This window comes from Ranitomeya imitator, chromosome 2 (genome assembly GCF_032444005.1).
Source record: "Ranitomeya imitator isolate aRanImi1 chromosome 2, aRanImi1.pri, whole genome shotgun sequence".
NCBI classification, from domain to species: domain Eukaryota; kingdom Metazoa; phylum Chordata; class Amphibia; order Anura; family Dendrobatidae; genus Ranitomeya; species Ranitomeya imitator.
Window position 1 is genome coordinate 786,456,401 of NC_091283.1, and position 20,484 is coordinate 786,476,884.

A 20,484-nucleotide genomic window follows, 5' to 3' on the forward strand; every position below is an offset into this window, starting at 1 on the left:
ACTGCATGTATGCGATTTACATTCGTGTCATAAAGTGTTGACTAGAATGCTTGGTCTTTATCAATAGAGATGCATTAAGAAGGGACGAGCATTTCATAGTGACTGGAAGTTTTCAACCTAAGTCTGGATAACCCTCCTTAAAATTACCAATAACGGACATGGCACTTCATGAGCGCTGGTTAGTTCCTGCACAATAACTTGCTATACCCGTCACGATTTAAAAACGCAGTGACCGTTCCTTCGTGACAGCTGAGCAGCGTGGGAAAAGCTGTGGGGACCGATCTTACTGACAACAGCATGAATCTTGCCGAAGGTGCTGAAATTGGCACCTCCTGCCCGATTGGATTGCAGCAGGAGCTCAGCGCTGCTTAGGCCTGAGCTCCTGCAGTAACAGCCAGGGATAATGCCAACACCACCCTTGGTGGTTTAACACCCTGAATGCTGCTAGTCATAACAATTGCAGAATTTAGAAAGCAAGGAGGGGGATAGGGGTCACTCTCCCTTGAGATCTGCACCCCTGCATTGTAGTCGCGGGGGCCCGATTGTTGTCATGGCTACTCCGTGTCACCAACTTAAGAAAGCATCTTGGACCATGCTCAACGCATGGTCTGAAATGCTTCTGTCCGTGCAGAATGTTGGTGCATTGCAATGCTTCATACCAGCGATCAGAGTAAAATAAGTGAAAGTCCCATAAAGGGAATAAGTATAAAAGAAAAATAAATTATGAAAGTATTTAAAAGAAAAATCACAAAATAATAAAAAAAATCCATAAATATGTTTTATGTAAAATAAATAAATACCAAATGTGTATCTCCAGGTCCAGAATGTCCCCATCTATAAAATTATCACGATAGTTAACCCCTAGAGTGAATGCTGTATAAAAAAAAAAGTGGCAAATTATGGTTTTTCATCATACCGCTGGGAAAAGTTGACAAACTCGATAAAAGGATATACAGTCATCGCCAAAAGTATTGACACCCCTGCAATTCTGTCAGATAATACTCATTTTCTTCCTGAAAATGATTGCAAACACAAATTGTTTGGTATTATTGTCTTCATTTAATTTGTCTTAAATGAAAAAAACACAAAAAGAATTGTCCTAAAGCCAATTTGGATATAATTCCACACCAAACAAAAAAGGGGTGGACAAAAGTATTGGCACTGTTCGAAAAATCATGTGAAGCTTCTCTAATTTGTGTAATTAACAGCACCTGTAACTTACCTGTGGCACCTAACAGGTGTTGGCAATAACTAAATCACACTTGCAGCCAGTTGACATGGATTAAAGTTGACTCAACCTCTGTCCTGTGTCCTTGTGTGTACCACATTGAGCATGGAGAAAAGAAAGAAGACCAAAGAACTGTCTGAGGACTTGAGAAACCAAATTGTGAGGAAGCATGAGCAATCTCAGGCTACAAGTCCATCTCCAAAGACCTGAATGTTCCTGTGTCCACCGTGCGCAGTGTCATCAAGAAGTTTAAAGCCCATGGCACTGTGGATAACCTCCCTAGATGTGGACGGAAAAGAAAAATTGACAAGAGATTTCAACGCAAGATTGTGTGGATGTTGGATAAAGAACCTAGACTAACATCCAAATAAGTTCAAGCTGCCCTGCAGTCCGAGGGTACAACAGTGTCAACCCATACTATCCTTCGGCGTCTGAATGAAAAGGGACTGTATGGTAGGAGACCCAGGAAGACCCCACTTCTTACCCCGAGACATAAAAAAGCCAGGCTGGAGTTTGCCAAAACTTAAATGGAAAAAGCCTAAAACGTTTTGGAAGAATGTTCTCTGGTCAGATGAGACAAAAGTAGAGCTTTTTGGGCAAAAGCATCAACATAGAGTTTACAGGAGAAAAAAAGAGGCATTCAAAGAAAAGAACACGGTTCCTACAGTCAAACATGGCGGAGGTTCCCTGATGTTTTGGGGTTGCTTTGCTGCCTCTGGCACTGGACTGCTTGACCGTGTGCATGGCATTATGAAGTCTGAAGACTACCAACAAATTTTGCAGCATAATGTAGGGCCCAGTGTGAGAAGGCTGGGGCTCCCTCAGAGGTCATGGGTCTTCCAGCAGGACAATGACCCAAAACACACTTCAAAATGCACTAGAAAATGGTTTGAGAGAAAGCACTGGAGACTTCTAAGGTGGCCAGCAATGAGTCCAGACCTGAATCCCATAGAACACCTGTGGAGAGATCTAAAAATGGCAGTTTGGAGAAGGCACCCTTCAAATATCAGGGACCTGGAGCAGTTTGCCAAAGAAGAATGGTCTAAAATTCCAGCAGAGCATTGTAAGAAACTCATTGATGGTTACCGGAAGCGGTTGGTCGCAGTCATTTTGGCTAAAGGTTGTGCAACCAAGTATTAGGCTGAGGGTGCCAATACTTTGTCTGGCCCATTTTTGGAGTTTTGTGCGAAATGATCAATTTTTTGCTTCATTCTCTTTTGTGTTTTCATTTAAGAGAAATTAAATGAAGATGATAATACCAAAGAATTTGTGTTTGTAATCATTTTCAGGAAGAAAATGAGTATCTGACAGAATTTCAGGGGTGTCAATACTTTTGGCCATGACTGTAAATGTGGTGTTGCTATAATCGTACAAACTCGAAGAATAAATCTGCCTTATCAATTTTACCACACACAAGGCATAAACAAAAAACAAAACTCTGAACAGAAAACGATTAAAAATGTGGCCTAAAATGTACCAATAAAAATGTCAACTTGTCCCGCAAAAAATGCTCCATGAGACTCTGTGGACTGAAATATAGGAAACTATTGTTTGGACTATGGCGATGCATAAACTTGTTTTTGAACAAAGTGTCTATTAGGCTACGTTCACATTTGCGGTGCGTCGGGCGCAACCGCAGTGACGCATGCATCATGCGCCCCTATATTTAACATGGGGGCGCATGGACATGCGTTTTGTTGCGTTTTGTGACGCATGCGTCTTTTTTGGCTCAAGCGTCAGGGCGCAGAGGACGAAGCAAGTTGCATTTTTTTTGCGTCCAAAATTGGCCAAAAATGGACGCATGCGTCACAAAACAATGCGTTTTTGCATGCGTTGTGCGTTGCGTCACCATTGCGTAGCCGATGCAACACACAACGCAAATGTGAACATAGCCTTACTGTGTGACAGCAGCCAAAGATGAGAAAAACTACCGTATTTTGCGGTTTGAGACACCCCAAATTTTGAGAAAAATAAGAAAAAACTTTGTTTAATAAAATGGTGGTACTTCTTACAATCCATGCGTCTTATTGCTTACCGGGGGTGGTGGCTACGGTGAAGTGGGGTCCCAGGGTCGCTGCTGGCCGAGGCAGGAGTGGGGCGAAGCTGTGGACCACAGACTGGGAGAAAGGGGTGTTCGGTGGTGCAGGGGCTCCGCCAACATTTTGTGGAAGCGTGGGACCCCCGTACTTCCTTGGTTTATTTTGCGGTGGACTCTGGGGGAAAATGGCTGCCGAGGGCGGCGCATGCGCAGATTGAGATCTTGCCGTTGAGATCTGATCTCCTCCATCTGCGCATGCGCTGCCCCTTGCAGCCATTTTCCCAGAGTCCACTGAATTGTAAACCAGGGATCCCCGGCTTTCACAAAATGTCGGTGGGGCCCCCGCACCTCCAAACACCACCCTCATCTCAGCCTTCAGTAACACTCCACTCTTGCCTGCTCCACCGCGGCCGGTAAGGTATATTCGAATTATAAGATGCACCCCCATTTTCCCCTCAAATCTGGGGGGAAAAGTCTTATAATCCAAAAAATACGGTATACACATTTGGTATCGCTGTAATCGCGCTAACTTGAAGAATAACGTAATCTAATCCAATCCGTCAGCTGCTGTTTCTTTTTTTTTTTTTCCTCTTTCCCTTCATTCTGCCTCCCAAAGATTGCAGTAAGGCTCGGCTCACATTTATCTTGCGTTGAGCGCTTACAGCAGAATTTCTGTGTAATTTTCTGAAATGTGTGATTCAGACAGAACCTACGGCGGAAGGTTCCCTATGAGGCAGATGAAGGCGCTGTGGACGCTGTCTGGCCTCTCCTTTTTTTAGACTTGCACAAAAGTGCAGTCCGCCAGTTTTGTGCACTATTGAAAAGGACAATGCTGAACAGAGGCCAGACTGAGTCCAGAGAAACTCTGCAGCCTCATTATAGTGATGGACCCTCAGAGGTTTAATCTGAATCACGTCATTTGGAGTTTTATGCTATATCCCAGATGTAAGTGCCCAGCGTAGAGCCCTGGATAAATGTGATCCGAAATGTTCCCAACAAAAGCTTAAACTCAATCCACAAAAGTCTCCCTTAAGTCTGTCTTCTGTTAACAAATGTAGGGGGCTTCCACATTACTTGGCGCACAAAGGCCCTGGAATAGTGACATGGCACCCACCAAAAGAAAACTAGTAAAATCTGTGCTCCCAATTCCAAGAATAATAAAACAAAAATCAAATGCCATTATTTATTATTGCTGCTTTCAGAAACTCCCAATCTATCAAAATCTAAAAAGAATTAATCAGATCGGTAAATGGCGTGACAAGAAAAAAAAAAAACTCGAATTAAATTTTTTTTTTTTTTTTGTCGCTGTGCATTGCAATAAAAGGTCATCAAATGATCTGACTTCTTTTTTTTATTTATTTTTTTACAAACTTTAGATTTACCATAATTTTGTCACCACTTAAATAATAAAAAGCCTATACTTGTCTGGTATCTGCAAACTCGTAATGACCTGGAGAATCATCATGGCAGGATTGTTGTTAGCATTTAGTGAACATGATACAGACAAAAAAAAAAAATACAATTGTGGAATTGTGATTTCACCGCGCTTGGAAGTTATGGCTCTGGGAATAAGGGTAGCAGACAACAAAACCGGAAAATGGCCCTGTTGTGAAGGGTTATTTGCACATGTCTTTTCTGAGAGAAAAGCCCATCAGGTCACGTCAAATGGTTTTTGTCTGAAAGTTGTCTTGAAGCATCATTTATTTATTTATTTATTTTTTGGTCGTTTTTCATCATTGATTGTCTTAGCATTTTTTTTCACTCCTCCATTCAGCACTGAGGAAACTGGCAGTGGATCTGTGAAAACTATCAAGATGCCTGGGAGTCTTTTGAGACTTCCCATTGACTTTCTTTGTAAAGTATGGAGCGTCGTCAGGGCGGCAAGCTCCTGGAAAATGGTCTGTTGACTTGTTAGCTGCTCGGTGTATTTTGAAACCTGAGGCTGTCAAAATGCTCAAAATCCTGAATATATGCAAGTCAATTTTACATGGACTCTTGTCTCGTTAATAATCACAGAACATAGCAGGAGATTTGCTATGCCATGTGTAGCACTGCGTGAAGTGCAAGACACCATTTTCCCCCTTTTTTATTATTCCTAGAGATTATCAAATCTTTAAAATTCAAATCCGTCAGGTTTGGCAAATTTTTTTTTTTCCAAAAATGAGATTTATGGCTAATTCACTAAGTTTTGTATGTACTACAATATAAATATTACAATTGTATCCAGCCCCTATTAATCTATTTAACCCCTTCATGACCCAGCCTATTTTGACCTTAAAGACCTTGCCGTTTTTTGCAATTCTGACCAGTGTCCCTTTGAGGTAATAACTCAGGAACGCTTCAACGGATCCTAGCGGTTCTGAGATTGTTTTTTCGTGACATATTGGGCTTCATGTTAGTGGTAAATTTAGGTCAATAAATTCTGCGTTTATTTGTGATAAAAACGGAAATTTGGCGAAAATTTTGAAAATTTCGCAATTTTCACATTTTGAATTTTTATTCTGTTAAACCAGAGAGATATGTGACACAAAATAGTTAATAAATAACATTTCCCACATGTTTACTTTACATCAGCACAATTTTGGAAACAAAATTTTTTTTTGTTAGGAAGTTATAAGGGTTAAAATTTGACCAGCGATTTGTCATTTTTACAACGAAATTTACAAAACCATTTTTTTTAGGGACCACCTCACATTTGAAGTCAGTTTGAGGGGTCTATATGGCTGAAAATACCCAAAAGTGACACAATTCTAAAAACTGCACCCCTCAAGGTACTGAAAACCACATTCAAGAAGTTTATTAACCCTTCAGGTGCTTCACAGCAGCAGAAGCAACATGGAAGGAAAAAATGAACATTTAACTTTTTAGTCACAAAAATTATCTTTTAGCAACAATTTTTTTATTTTCCCAATGGTAAAAGGAGAAACTGAACCACGAATGTTGTTGTCCAATTTGTCCTGAGTACGCTGATACCTCATATGTGGGGGTAAACCACTGTTTGGGCACATGGTAAGGCTCGGAAGGGAAGGAGCGCCATTTGACTTTTTGAATGGAAAATTAGCTCCAATTGTTAGCGGACACCATGTCGCGTTTGGAGAGCCCCTGTGTGCATATGCATTGGAGCTCCCCCACAAGTGACCCCATTTTGGAAACTAGACCCCCCAAGGAACTTATCTAGATGCATATTGAGCACTTTAAACCCCCAGGTGCTTCACAGAAGTTTATAACGCAGAGCCATGAAAATAAAAAATAATTTTTCTTTCCTCAAAAATGATTATTTAGCCTGGAATTTCCTATTTTGCCAAGGATAATAGGAGAAATTGGACCCCAAATATTGTTGTCCAGTTTGTCCTGAGTACGCTGATACCCCATATGTGGGGGTAAACCACTGTTTGGGCGCACGGCAGGGCTCGGAAGGGATGGCACGCCATTTGCTTTTTAAATGGAAAATTAGCTCCAATCATTAGCGGACACCATGTCACGTTTGGAGAGCCCCTGTGTGCCTAAACATTGGAGATCCCCCAGAAATGACCCCATTTTGGAAACTAGACCCCCAAAGGAACTAATCTAGATGTGTGGTGAGGACTTTGAACCCCCAAGTGCTTCACAGAAGTTTATAACGCAGAGCCATGAAAATAAAAATAAAAAATTATTTTCTCAAAAATGATCTTTTAGCCTGCAATTTTTTATTTTACAAAGGGTAACAGGAGAAATTTGACCCCAAAAGTTGTTGTCCAGTTTGTCCTGAGTACGCTGATACCCCATATGTGGGGGTAAACCACTGTTTGGGCACATGCCGGGGCTCGGAAGTGAAGTAGTGACATTTTGAAATACAGACTTTGATGGAATGCTCTGTGGGCGTCACGTTGCGTTTGCAGAGCCCCTGATGTGGCTTAACAGTAGAAACCCCCCACAAGTGACCCCATTTTGGAAACTAGACCCCGAAAGGAACTTATCTAGATGTGTAGTGAGCACTTTGAACCCCCAAGTGCTTCATAGAAGTTTATAATGCAGAGCCGTGAAAATAAAAAATCATTTTTCTTTCCTCAAAAATGATGTTTTAGCAAGCATTTCTTTATTTTCACAAGGGTATCAGGAGAAATTGGACCCCAGTAATTGTTGCGCAGTTTGTCCTGAGTATGCTGGTACCCCATATGTGGGGGTAAACCACCGTTTGGGCACACGTCAGGGCTCGGAAGTGAGGGAACACCATTTGACTTTATGAATACAAGATTGGCTGGAATCAATGATGGCGCCATGTTGCGTTTGGAGACCCCCTGATGTGCCTTAACTTTGGAAACCCCTCAATTCTAACTCCAACACACCCCTAACCCTTATCCCAACTGTAGCCGTAACCCTAATCACAACCCTAACCCCAACACACCCGTAACCCCAACACACCCTTAACCCTAACCACAACCCTAATTCCAACCCAACCCTAGCCCTAAGGCTATGTGCCAACGTTGCGGATTTGTATGAGATTTTTCAGCACCATTTTTGAAAAATCCGCGGGTAAAAGGCACTGCGTTTTACCTGCGGATTTACCGCGGATTTCCAGTGTTTTTTGTCCGGATTTCACCTGCGGATTCCTATTGAGGAACAGGTGTAAAACGCTGCGGAATCCGCACAAAGAATTGACATGCTGCGGAAAATACAACGCAGCGTTCCCGCGTGGTATTTTCCGCAACATGGGCACAGCGGATTTGGCTTTCCATATGTTTACATGGTACTGTAAACCTGATGGAACTCTGCTGCGGATCTGCAGCGGCCAATCCGCACCGTGTGCACATAGCCTAATTCTAAAGGTATGTGCACACGCTGCGGTAAACGCTGCGGATCCGCAGCAGTTTCCCATGAGTTTACAGTTCAATGCAAACCTATGGAAAACAAAAATCGCTGTACACATGCTGCAGAAAAACTGCACGGAAACGCAGCGGTTTACATTCCGCAGCATGTCACTTCTTTCTGCGGATTCCGCAGCGGTTTTACAACTGCTCCAATAGAAAATCGCTGTTGTAAAACCGCATTGAAATGCGCAGAAAAAACATGGTAAATCCGCCATAAATCCGCAGCGGTTTAGCACTGCGGATTTATCAAATCCGCAGCGGAAAAATCCACAGAGGACCAGAATACGTGTGCACATACCGAAACCCTAACCCTACCCTAACCCTAGTTCTTACCCCAACCTTAGTGGAAAAAAAAAAAAAATTATGTTTATTGTCCCTACCTATGGGGGTGACAAAGGGGGGGGGGGGGGGGGTCATTTACTTTTTTTTTTTTTTTTTTATTTTGATCACTGAGAGGTTATATCTGTGATCAAAATTCACTCTGGAACGAATCTGCCGGCCGGCAGATTCGGCGGGCGCACTGCACATGCGCCCGCCATTTTGGAAGATGGCGGCGCCCAGGAAAGAAGACGGACGGTCCCCGGGAGGCCAGGTAAGTATAAGGGAGGGGGGGGGGGGAGATCAGGGCACGGGGGGGGGGCGTCGGAGCACGGGGGGGTGGATCGGAACATGGGGGGGTGGATTGGAGCACTGGGTGGGGGATCGCTGTGCGGGCGGGTGGATCGGAGCACGGGGGGGGAGGGAATCGCTGTGCGGGGGGGGGGATCGGAGTGCGGGGGGTTTGATTGGAGCACGGGGGGTGTGATTGGAGCACGGGGGGAGCGGGCAGGAGGACGGGGGAGCGGAGCACAGGACCGAGGGGAGCAGACCACAGATCGGGGGGCTGGGGGGGCGATCGGTGGGGTGGGGTGGGTGCACATTAGTGTGTCCAGCCATGGCCGATGATATTTCAGCATCGGCCATGGCTGGATTGTAATATTTCACCCTTTTTTTTAGGTGAAATATTACAAATCGCTCTGATTGGCAGTTTCACTTTCAACAGCCAATCAGAGCGATCGTAGCCACGAGGGGGTGAAGCCATCCCCCCTGGGCTAAACTACCACTCCCCCTGTCCCTGCAGATCGGGTGAAATGGGAGTTAACCCTTTCACCCGATCTGCAGGGACGCGATCTTTCCATGACGCATATGCTGCGTCATGGGTCGGAATGGCACCGACTTTCATGACGCAGCGTATGCGTCAAAGGTCGGGAAGGGGTTAAGGCTAGATTCTGACATCTCATTCTTATGAGTCTGCTGAGTGTGGGGTCTGGGCACCCGTGTCTGTTCCGTGCATGGTGATCTGTGCTCAGATCGCGTGACAAATGGATGTGAAGCTAGTCTCCGAGGTGCCCTTCATGTCTCAGAAATTACTGGTGGGCCATATGCCAGGGCTGAGAAGGAAGGAGCACTATTTGGATTTTGGAGCACAGGTTTTGCTAAAATAGTTTGTGGGTGACACTTGCGGAGCCCCAAAGGTGCCAGAACAGCAGAAAACTCACAAGTGACCCTATTTTAGAAATTGCATCTCGATAGAATTCATCTACGGCTGTAGTGACTATTTTGTATCAGCCACACCAGGCTTTATTCTGGAGAATTGCAAATATGCCAGTTTAGTGCCCTTACATTGTGCCCCCATAAAGTGTAGAGCCCCCATATATGGCAGTGCGATACCAGACCTGCATTGTTTGTTTTTTTTCTTAATAGGTTTTACAGCTATCACACAGTAAAATGTTTTTCATAAGTGTTCTTTAATTCACTCACCATTTACCACTGTAACTTTATTTATTTTATTTTTTTTTTTAATTTTTTGGCTTATTTTTTGTGGGACAAGTTGCAGATATTTTTTTTTTTTGCTACGGTTTTGGGGTACATAATTTTTGATTGCTATGTATTCAGATTTTTCAAACACAGAATGAACAAAAAAACCGCAATTCAGTTATATTAATTTTTTTTTTTTTTGTGCCAATCACCATTTGGTATAAGTGATGAGACTGGTTTTGTTCGTGGGGTTCAGTGTATTGAAATTTTTTTTATATGCATTGCTATTTTTACACACTAAAAACAATACTTTACAAAAAATGATTTTTTTTTTCTTTCCATTGTCAAATTCTGAGATGTATTATTCCTCAGCACCATTAAAAGATATATCGGTGGTCGTTACAGGGTTAATGTAGCAATGGTTTCAAAATTCCTCATGAAATTGTAAATATTGTGAATAGGGCCTAAAGTAAGAAAATGTATTGAATGCATTCTGTGCTGGTAAATGATTGCATCTAATTGCAGGGGAAGGAGAACAGACTGGGTTCAAATCGGGTCTCAGCCTGTCAGTATAATGCCACCAGAACGTAATGCACAAAAGCAAAGCATTAATTCCAGAAGTGTATCTATACTTGGCAGTAATTGATTGTAATATATTTCTCCCACAGCCTTCTGGATGTTTTGATGCAAGATTCAAGGCTATATCTTATTTTTGAGTTTCTTTCTATGGATTTGAAGAAGTATTTGGATTCCATCCCGAGTGGTCAATATTTAGACGCAATGCTTGTAAAGGTGAGGAATATCCAATCCAGCTGACGCCTCTTTGGTTGTTACAATGTAGTCCACAGTGCTCTGCTTTGCCCCACGTTTCTTTATTTTGTTCATTTCTCTTGTATTTGACAGAGCTACTTGTATCAGATCCTACAAGGCATTGTGTTTTGTCATGCCAGAAGAGTATTACACCGAGATCTGAAGCCCCAGAACTTGTTAATAGACAGTAAAGGAGTAATAAAGCTGGCTGATTTCGGGTTGGCTCGAGCATTCGGCATCCCTGTCCGTGTTTACACACATGAGGTAAGAAAAAATAAATACCGTAAATGTGTAGTGACATCGCATTTAGAAATGTAACTTTTTTTGCTTTGTTCTCTTATAGAATGGGTAATGCTGCAAAGTGCTTGCAAAAAACAACCAACTATGCAACTTGGCTTTCTTTAAAAAAAAAAAAAAATCTTTGCAGCTTTCAAACGAAGGGATACTTGCTGCGGTAGTTCTACTACTCATTGCCAATTATATGGTCCACATCGGTGATGGCCGATCTAGGCAACGAGTGCACTTTGCAGGTTGTTTGCTTAGTTTGCAGGCATTGCTCTGAAGCTGGCCAGGATGCACTGCACATCTTCTTCCCCTCCACCCCCAGTTAGCAGGAAGGCAGGGCCTGAGGAGCCCCCCTGAAGATTGGAATGAGACAGCCCTCTAACTCCATAAATAGTTTTTTTGTTTTTTTTCTTTCACAACATTTTCAAAAATAGTTGGGTATTGCATAAAGGGAATGTCAGCAGGTTTTTGTCTATCCCATCTGAGAGCAGTATGATCTAGTGGCAGCTGCCCTGATTGCAGCGATGTGTCACTTACTGGGCTGCTTGCTGCAGGTTTGATAATTATCTACTGCAGCTCTCCCAGTTCTCTGCATTCTGAGCTCTGTAGAACTGTAAAAATCTGATGACTGACTTCCTGTAACAGAAAGAGTAAGGGTCTTCCTGTCACATGACAAACTTACTGTTAAATGAAATGCAAAATGTTGGTATACATTAGAGCGCATATCTAATTTTATAATTTGCTTAGCCTTTTTCTGGTGCAAGCTCAGCTGGAGAATTAGCTAATTTATTTAGAAGTGTACGTCTCTTAATACAAAGCCTGCTGGAAGGGTGCATAAAGTGCCAGTCTTTTAACCCCTTCACGACATGCGCCGGTATGTCGTGTCTCCCCCTTTGATGTGGGCTCCGGCGGTGAGTCCACATCAGTCGCGACATGTCAGCTGTTTTGTACCGCTGACATGTGCGCGCAATAGCGGCAGGTGGAATCGCAATCCACCTGCTGCTGTTAACTAGTTAAATGCCGCTATCAAACGCTGACAGCAGCATTCAACTACCGCTTCCGGCCATCGGGCCAGAAATGCGCGCATCGCCGACCCACATCGTGAATGGGGGTCAGCGATGCGTCGGCATGACAACATGAGGTCTCTTTGAGACCTCTATGGTTGTTGATGCTGTCTTGCTGTAAGCGCCACCCTGTGGTCGGCGCTCATAGCAAGCCTGTAATTCGGCTGCATAGAAGCGATCTGATGATGCTATGTAGCTGAGCCGATCCAGTTGTGCCAGCTTCTAACCTCCAATCGAGGCTATTGAAGCATGGCAAAAGTAAAAAAAAAAAAAAAAAATTAAATATGAAAAAAATATAAGTTTAAATCGCCCCATTCAAAATAAGAGACCCTTCTGCAGGCATGGCGCCTGCACTACAGCATGATCGCATATCTATTAATTATATGCACGATATATATTTTCTTGATGCAATTTGTATGTGGTCATCCACCACTAAAGCCTAGAAAGAGCAGGCCTCCCGCAAACTATTATATTCAAAACTCAGACAATGCTGGAAATTCAGCACAAACCCATCCATGGTACAATACTTGGTTCTGCAGTTGGGTGGTCATTGGATCTGTATTGGAAATGAGCTTTGGAGATAAACACCTGTTACTGAATATTGGTTATGTCCATTTACATACCAGTTATTCCTTGTCAACACTGCAGGTTGTGACTTTGTGGTACAGGGCGCCGGAAGTCCTCCTGGGCTCTGTGAGATATTCCACACCAGTCGATGTATGGAGTATAGGCACGATATTTGCAGAGATTGCATCAAAGAAGCCACTGTTCCATGGCGATTCAGAAATAGATCAACTATTCAGAATATTCAGGTATGTAGATCTACAGTGTATGGGGATAGTAACGGTGATGATGGCGTCATAATCTCTGGCCATATTTGTGGAGTACTCGAAGCAGCGCATCAGCCTCATCACTTTTGCACCCTGTTCTCTCATTTCCTGTTCATCTGGGTCATTGTGGCCACCGCTTCTTCCTCTGTACTGCCCACATGATTTTAATGACCTTGACTCCATGTGGGGTCTAGGACCTCATCATCCATCGCATCGTCACCTCTCCAGGCTGTCTAACTGTGCTGCCCTTCAAATCCACTCCTGTCCTCACTACTCCTCTGCTTCTCCCCTCTGCAAATTCCGTCATTCTCTCAAATATCCACAAAGTATCTACTTCAAGCTAATTAGGCTACGTTCACATTAGCGTCTTGCGGTGGTGCGTCGGGCGCAGCCGAGGCGACGCATGCGTCATGCGCCCCTATATTTAACATGGGGGCGCATGGACATGCGTTTGCATGCGTTTTGTGATGCATGCGTCTTTTTGGCCGCAAGCGTCAGGGCGCAGAGGACGCAGCAAGTTGCATTTTTTTTGCGTCCAAAATCCGGCCAAAAAAGGACGCATGCGTCACAAAACTATGCGTTTTGCATGCGTTCTTGTTTGCGTTGTGTCGCCGACGCAGCACCGCACAACGCAAATGTGAACGTAGCCTAACAAAGCTGTCCATAATCTGTTTCCCATATATCTCTGAACTAATTTCTCACCATGTAATCTCTGGTCCTCCCATCTCTCCTCCATAATTGCACTTTCCTAATAATCCACACATGTTTCACCCTGCCCTTTGCCAGTGTACACACATCAGAAAGCTGCAGCAGTTGGCACCTTTGTCATCCGCATCATGAGATGTGCTGCGGTAGTCCGCTGGCCGTTTGCACTACTCCTCACACATAGTTGTCCTCTAAGGGTATGTGTCCACCTTCAGGATGGCCGGCGGTGTAGTCTGCGCGGCTTTGCTGCTCTGTGCTAAGCTCCGCCCCTTCTGGGGACGCAATGATGCCAGATGTGTTCATAGCACACATCCGGGATCATCGCACCCATCGCCTAGGGCCCTGTGCTATATCTTGCGGCGACGCAAGATATACGGACATACTGCGATCTGAAAAGACGCGCGGCATGTCCGGAGTCGCAGGGCCGCCGCGTGCGTGTTACCACACATAGAGGAGACGGGATTTCATTAAATCCCCTCCACTATGCTGTAACATCTGGACGCTGCGTGTTTGACGCTGCGTCTCTATGCAGCGTCAAACACGCAGCGTTTACTGCACGTGGAAACATACCCTGACATAAGTTGTTGAACATCAGTGCACTTAATCTTTCAATTGTTGGCCAGGGCCAGGTGGATGGCCCATGGAACCATAGCCAGCCGGTGTCAAAGAGCAGAAGTGACTGCTGCATGGCTAGGGGCTCAGACTGCTTGCCTGATTTTCAAAGGGGTGAGATGGAAGACTGATTCCCATGGGCCTCTGGTGCCAAATCTGCACTTTCAGCAGGGGACCGGGTGGAAGACAAAAGGGCCTGAACAGACTCTCAGCCAACCACTCTAAAACCACCACTACTTTTTCTGGCCTCACCATTCATCCATTGGTACTTGGGCCTACGAAATTACACAGAATAACCTGTTGCCTGCTTGCAGCAGAAGGGGGTGTTTTATTTGGGTGCATAGCAGGCACAGTTTGAACATTCTCTCTCCCTGCAGCAGCTGCATCATCACCACCACCTGCAACACGGCCACATCTTCTATTTGATGCTTTCAATTTTTGGGTTGAAAATTAGTATTTATTTCAAACTCTGCTTGGACCTCTGCCTTCTGGTTCAAGATTATTATTTTTTTTTTTTAATTTTGTTTGCATGACCTATCCACACTTGTTTGCAGGGCACATGTCCTGCTCTTACCCCCATTTAGCGTAGTTTTGCATCCCCTTAGCCCTTACTATGACATTATTTACAGCCATGACTTCAATTGGGTTCGGTTTGGGGGTAAAGTTCAGTTCTGAACCAAACTTATCTAGCTTTGGCAAAGCCAAACATCCACGGGTCCACTCATCCCTAGTCCTAATCTCTTTGCAGTTCCTGCAAATTGCCTTACTGGTACAACATGGTGGTTGTGTGGGAACAGGAACTGTCAGACCAGAATACCGCAGGAGCTCGGCTGAGCAATTCTGCACCTTCTCTTCTGCTCTGATCTGTTGTAGAAGAATCACTGCTGACATGTTGATTGACAGCCGGCTCCCTGCAGTGGTCTATCAACATATGGTCAGTGACACACTGGCAATAAGTGCTTGGCTCTGGAGGGAAAATATAAAGTCCTGATTTAAATTCCTTTTAAGGTCTTTAACCCCTTAGTGACCACCAATACATCTCTTTACTGACCTGAGATGTAAGAGAATAGCATCCCCCAACAGGTGGCAAGCCAGCAGCTCTCAGCTGTCCACTATACCTGACAACTTGCTGCATCAACCACTATCCGTGTTGGTACCGACTATAGTTGTTTAACCGCTTAAATGCTGCGGTCAATGACTGCAGCATCTAGATGGTTAAGTGTGGAGGCTCCTTCTTTAATAGCATTGGCTACCTGAGATCTTGATTGTGTGGCCGTGATGTTTGCGATGGCAATTCATGGTCAAATAACGGCGTAAGAGTCTTCCAGCTATAGCGGGCTGCTCAGAAATTAGCGACATTTAGGTGGTAAAAATCAACTTCTTTATTCTGGTCATGTCACTTTGCATTAATTCCTGAAAAGCACCTGAAGGGTTAATGAACCATTTGAAAGCAAATTTGAATACATTGAGGGGTGCTGTTTTTAATATTGTATCACTTTGGGGGTGGGTTCCAACATATAGGATCCCCCAAAAGTCATTTCAAAACTTAACATTTTTTTAAGGACCTATTATGTAAATTTCCTTGAAAAAATGAAAAATTACCGCTACGTTAAAACCTTCTGAAATTCTAAGGGTATGTTCCCAATGTCAGTAAATGCTGCGGGTTTGACGCTGCGTACATCCGCAGCATCCAACCCGCAATGTCGATGTTACAGCGTAGTGGATAGGATTTCTTGAAATTCCATGTCAGCTATGCGTTCACCGATTCCCACGGCTTCCCTGCAGAGACAGACATGCAGTGCGTCTTTCCAGACTGCAGCATGTCAATTTATCTTGTGGAGACGCTCAGTCTTTGTAAGATAAATTTCACCCGTCCAATGAATAGGATGCGGTGAAACTCGCACGGTTTACTGAACACATGCAGAATCTCCTGCGTTCAAAAGCCGGCAGCGCTTTGGACATAACGGACATGTACTGCGTCCAAAGCGCTGCCGATTACTAACTGTGGGAACATACCCTAACAAAATAAAAACCTTTTACAAATGATATAAATCAGACATGAGGGAAATGTTGTTTGTTAATGTTTGTGTGGTATGACTTTATCATCATGTACAATCTCAGAATCAATGGGATATTTTGAGGCGTTCCAGAGTTACCACATAAAGTTACACTGTTCAGATTTTAAAAATTTGGCCCAGTCACGAAGGGGTTAAAAGCAATATAAAAATAAACTGTATTTTAGTAGTTGAGGTACCCTTCACATTGCTTTCTTGCTTCTGTTCAGTGTTCCTATCAAGGCTTGTCTTTTCCCAGCATTTATTGGGATTTGGCGCATGTGCTGATCATTAAAGGGAACCTGTCACCCCGTAGAAAAAGAGCGCGCTCGCCGCTATTCAGCGGTTTCTCGGTGGGCGCTTCAGGAAAATGGCCGCCGCGATGTCCATCTGCGCACGCGTGGCATCCCACGGCCATTTTCCTGAAGCCCCGGGAAGCAGGAGACTCCATCTGCGCACGCGCGGCCTCAGGAAGATGGCCGCACCCACCGAGAAACTGCTGAATAGCGGCGAGCGCGCTCTTTTTCTACAGCTGCGCTGTGCATTCGGCACTTGCGCATGCGAGAAGCACTACGCCACCAACGGGAACTTAAGCAAGATGTGGGGGAGAAACAGCGCTGTGACCACGCCCATCTGACCTGACCAGCCTGATTGACAGGCGAAAAAGAACACTTTTGTAAGGTATTTCGGCAGCATAGGTAGGGAATCAGGGGACAAAAAAATACCCTATTGTAAAGCACAGCTCAGGCCCTATTTAACAGTATTTTTTTTTATCTCCTACTGAAAAAACGGGGTGACAGGTTCCCTTTAACGTGTGATCTGACGTGCATCATTTTCAGGTGTATGCTCCTGAAAATGATGCACAGTCTGTACCATTTAATCTATGGCCTCATCGGCACATATGCCGAAAGCTGCTTAGCATGGGGTGAATGAATGTGGGCAAGAACGCAATGTGAAGGGATCCTTGGGCATTGATGGTAGTCGCACATAATCTAACTTTCCAGATTTTCTTTTTTAAATTTATACAGAGCTCTGGGAACACCGAATAATGAAGTATGGCCAGAAGTGGAATCTTTGCAAGACTACAAGAATACATTTCCAAAATGGAAAGGTGGCCACCTTGGTTCTAATGTGAAGAACATTGATAAAGATGGCCTTGACTTGCTATCGGTATGTACTAAAAGTAGAGCTCTATATATGTATTTTAGTGGTGACAATTTTTTTTTTCTCCTGTGGTTCTCAAATTGCTTATTAAACAGAAATACAAGCAACTTCTTTCATTTTATTTTTTAAATTTTTAAAAATCCTCCCTGTTCTCGAGCGATTGCCACTTGCAGGCTTTGGATTGCAATACAGCATCCAAGAAGTCCCTTACTGGCTCTTTTGCAGGGGAAGGGCTCTTCGGAAAGAGCCAAGATGGGATAATGAATGGCTGAGACGTTGTCCTTTTCCAAGAGATTTGTCAGGGTAATCTAAGTGACAACTTGGTCAGGAAGGGGCTATCTCTAGGTTACAAGATCAAATTTGTGTCCCTTTCTAAATATTTTGCATGGAGTCCTGTCACTACAGCAGAGAATTTATTCTGCCATACTTAATGCTCATCTTCCCATTCCCATTGCTGAGTGCTACCAGCAACTTCTTGGCTTCTCTTCCAGTTTATTGCACTTATTTTTAGATTTGTGAAGGCCCTCAACGTGGTCAACTGTGACAGAGGGGTAAAAATGATCCTGTATCCGGACGATCTTTTTGTGAAGGCCACGTCCAGAGAGGACTATCTGTCCAGTCTCCAAATCTTTTTGGACTCCTTGGAGCCCTTAATTTGAATCATCAATCAGCATAAATTATGTCTGATACCATTCCATCTCTTGCAATTTTTAGGAAAAACCAAACCACACAGGAGTGCCTATCATTAACCCCTTAGCGACCGCCGATACGCCTTTTAACGGCGGCCGCTAAGGGTACTTAAACCACAGCGCCGTTAATTAAGGGCGCTGTGGAAAAAGTCCATAGCGCCCCCCAGAGGCCGATTTTCTCCGGGGTCTCGGCTGCCGAGGGTAGCCGAGACCCCAGGATTCGGGGGGTTTTTAACCCACCCCGCATTTGCGATCGCCGGTAATTAACCGTTTACCGGCGATCGCAAAAAAAAAAAAAAAAACGATCTCTTTTTAATTTCTCTGTTCTCCGATGTGATCGCACATCGAAGGACAGAGAAAAGGGGTCCCAGGTGGCCCCCCAATACTCGCCTAGCTCCTCGTGTCTCCCGGTGGGCGCCGCCATCCTCAAAATGGCGGGCCCATGCGCAGTGCGCCCGCCGGCCGGCACCGGGAGAATCTTTGGGGTCTCGGCTGCCGGGGGTAGCCGAGACCCCAAAGAGCATGATTGGGGTCGGTATTACCGACCCCTGTTTTGCGATCGCCGGTAATTAACTGTTTACCGGCGACCGCAAAAAAAAAAGTAAAGTGTAATTCTCTGTCCTCTGTGATCGCACATCAGAGGACAGAGAAATAGGGGGATTCGGGGACCCTAGCATACTCACCTAGGTCCCTGGATCCTCTTGCTGCTCCTCCTGGCCGCCGGCAGCAGAACATGGCGGACGCATGCCCAGTGCGCCCGCCATCTGTCTCCATCTGCCGGCCGGCAGGAGAACAGCAGTTGGGGCTAAAATTAGGGTTAGGGCTAGGGTTGGGGCTAAATTTAGGGTTGGGGCTAAATTTAGGGTTAGGGTTGGGGCTAAATTTGGGGTTAGGCTTCTTTCACACTTACGTCGGTACGGGGCCGTCGCAATGCGTCGGCCCGACATACCGACGCACGTTGTGAAAATTGTGCACAACGTGGGCAGCAGCTGTAGTTTTTCAACACATCCGCTGCCCAATCTATGTCCTGGGGAGGAGGGGGCGGAGTTACGGCCACGCATGCGCGGTCAGAAATGGCGGATGCGACGTACAAAAAAACGTTTCATTGAACGTTTTTTTGTGCCGACGCTCCGCCAAAACACAACTGATCCAGTGCACGACGGACGCGACGTGTGGCCATCCGTCACGATCCGTCGGCAATACAAGTCTATGGGCAAAAAACGCATCCTGCGGGCACATTTGCAGGATCCGTTTCTTGTCCAAAACGACGGATTGCGACGGAATGCCAAACGACGCAAGTGTGAAAGTAGCCCTAGGGTTAGGGTTGGGGCTAAAGTTAGGGCTAGGGTTGGGGCTAAAGTTCGGGTTAGAGCTGGGATTAGGGTTAGGGTTTGGATTAGGGTTGGTATTAGGGTTAGGGTTGGCATTAGGGTTACGCTTGGGATTAGGGCTAGGTTTGGGATTAGGGTTAAGGTTAGGGTTGTGATTAGGGGTGTATTGGGATTAGGGTTAGGCTTGAGGTTAGGGTTGAGATTAGGATTAGGGGTGTGTTGGATTTAGGGTTTTGATTAGGGTTATGGTTAGGGTTGTTTTGGGGTAAGGGTTGTGATTATGGTTAGGGTTAGTGATTAGGATTATGGATGAGGTTGGGATTAGGGTTAGGGGTGTGTTGGGGTTAGGGTTGGAGCTAGAATTGGGGGGTTTCCACTGTTTAGGTACATCAGGGGGTCTCCAAACACGACAGCCAATTTTGCGCTCAAAAAGTCAAATGGTGCTCCCTCCCTTCTGAGCTCTGCCGTGCGCCCAAACAGTGGTTTACCCCCACATATGGCACATCAGCGTACTCGGGATAAATTGGACAACAACTATTGCAGTCCAATTTCTCCTGTTACCCTTGTGAAAATGAAAACTTGGGGGCTACAATATCTTTTTTTGTGGAAAAAAAAAAATTTATTTTCACGACTCTGCATTCTAAACTTCTGTGAAGCACTTGGGCATTCAAAGTTCTCACCACACATCTAGATAAGTTCCTTGGGGGGTCTAGTTTCCAAAATGGGGTCACTTGTGGAGGGTTTCTACTGGTTAGGTACATCAGGGGCTCTGCAAACGCAACATAATACCCGCAGACCATTCTATCAAAGTCTGCATTCCAAAACGGCGCTCCTTCCTTCCGAGCTCTGCCGTGCGCCCAAACAGTGGTTTACCCCCACATATGGGGTACCAGCATACTCAGGACAAATTGGACAACAACTTTTGGGGTCCAATTTCTCTTGTTACCCTTGTGAAAATAAAAATTTGGGGGCTAAAAAATCTTTTTTGTGGAAAAAAAAATATTTTTTATTTTCACGGCTCTGCATTATA

The 20,484-nt window shown here is 44.7% G+C and overlaps 1 protein-coding gene across 2 annotated transcripts in view; it reads left to right on the plus strand.

Moving 5' to 3' along the window:
• CDK1 (cyclin dependent kinase 1) overlaps positions 1 to 20,484 on the plus strand; it is a 33,279-nt gene that overhangs the window by 7,091 nt on the left and 5,704 nt on the right. For both annotated transcript variants that reach the window (XM_069753612.1, XM_069753613.1), the window contains exons 4-7: positions 10,579 to 10,702; positions 10,814 to 10,984; positions 12,718 to 12,881; positions 17,299 to 17,440. In XM_069753612.1, coding sequence (XP_069609713.1) covers positions 10,579 to 10,702; positions 10,814 to 10,984; positions 12,718 to 12,881; positions 17,299 to 17,440 — 601 coding nt within the window. The remainder of the gene's footprint in view (positions 1 to 10,578; positions 10,703 to 10,813; positions 10,985 to 12,717; positions 12,882 to 17,298; positions 17,441 to 20,484) is intronic.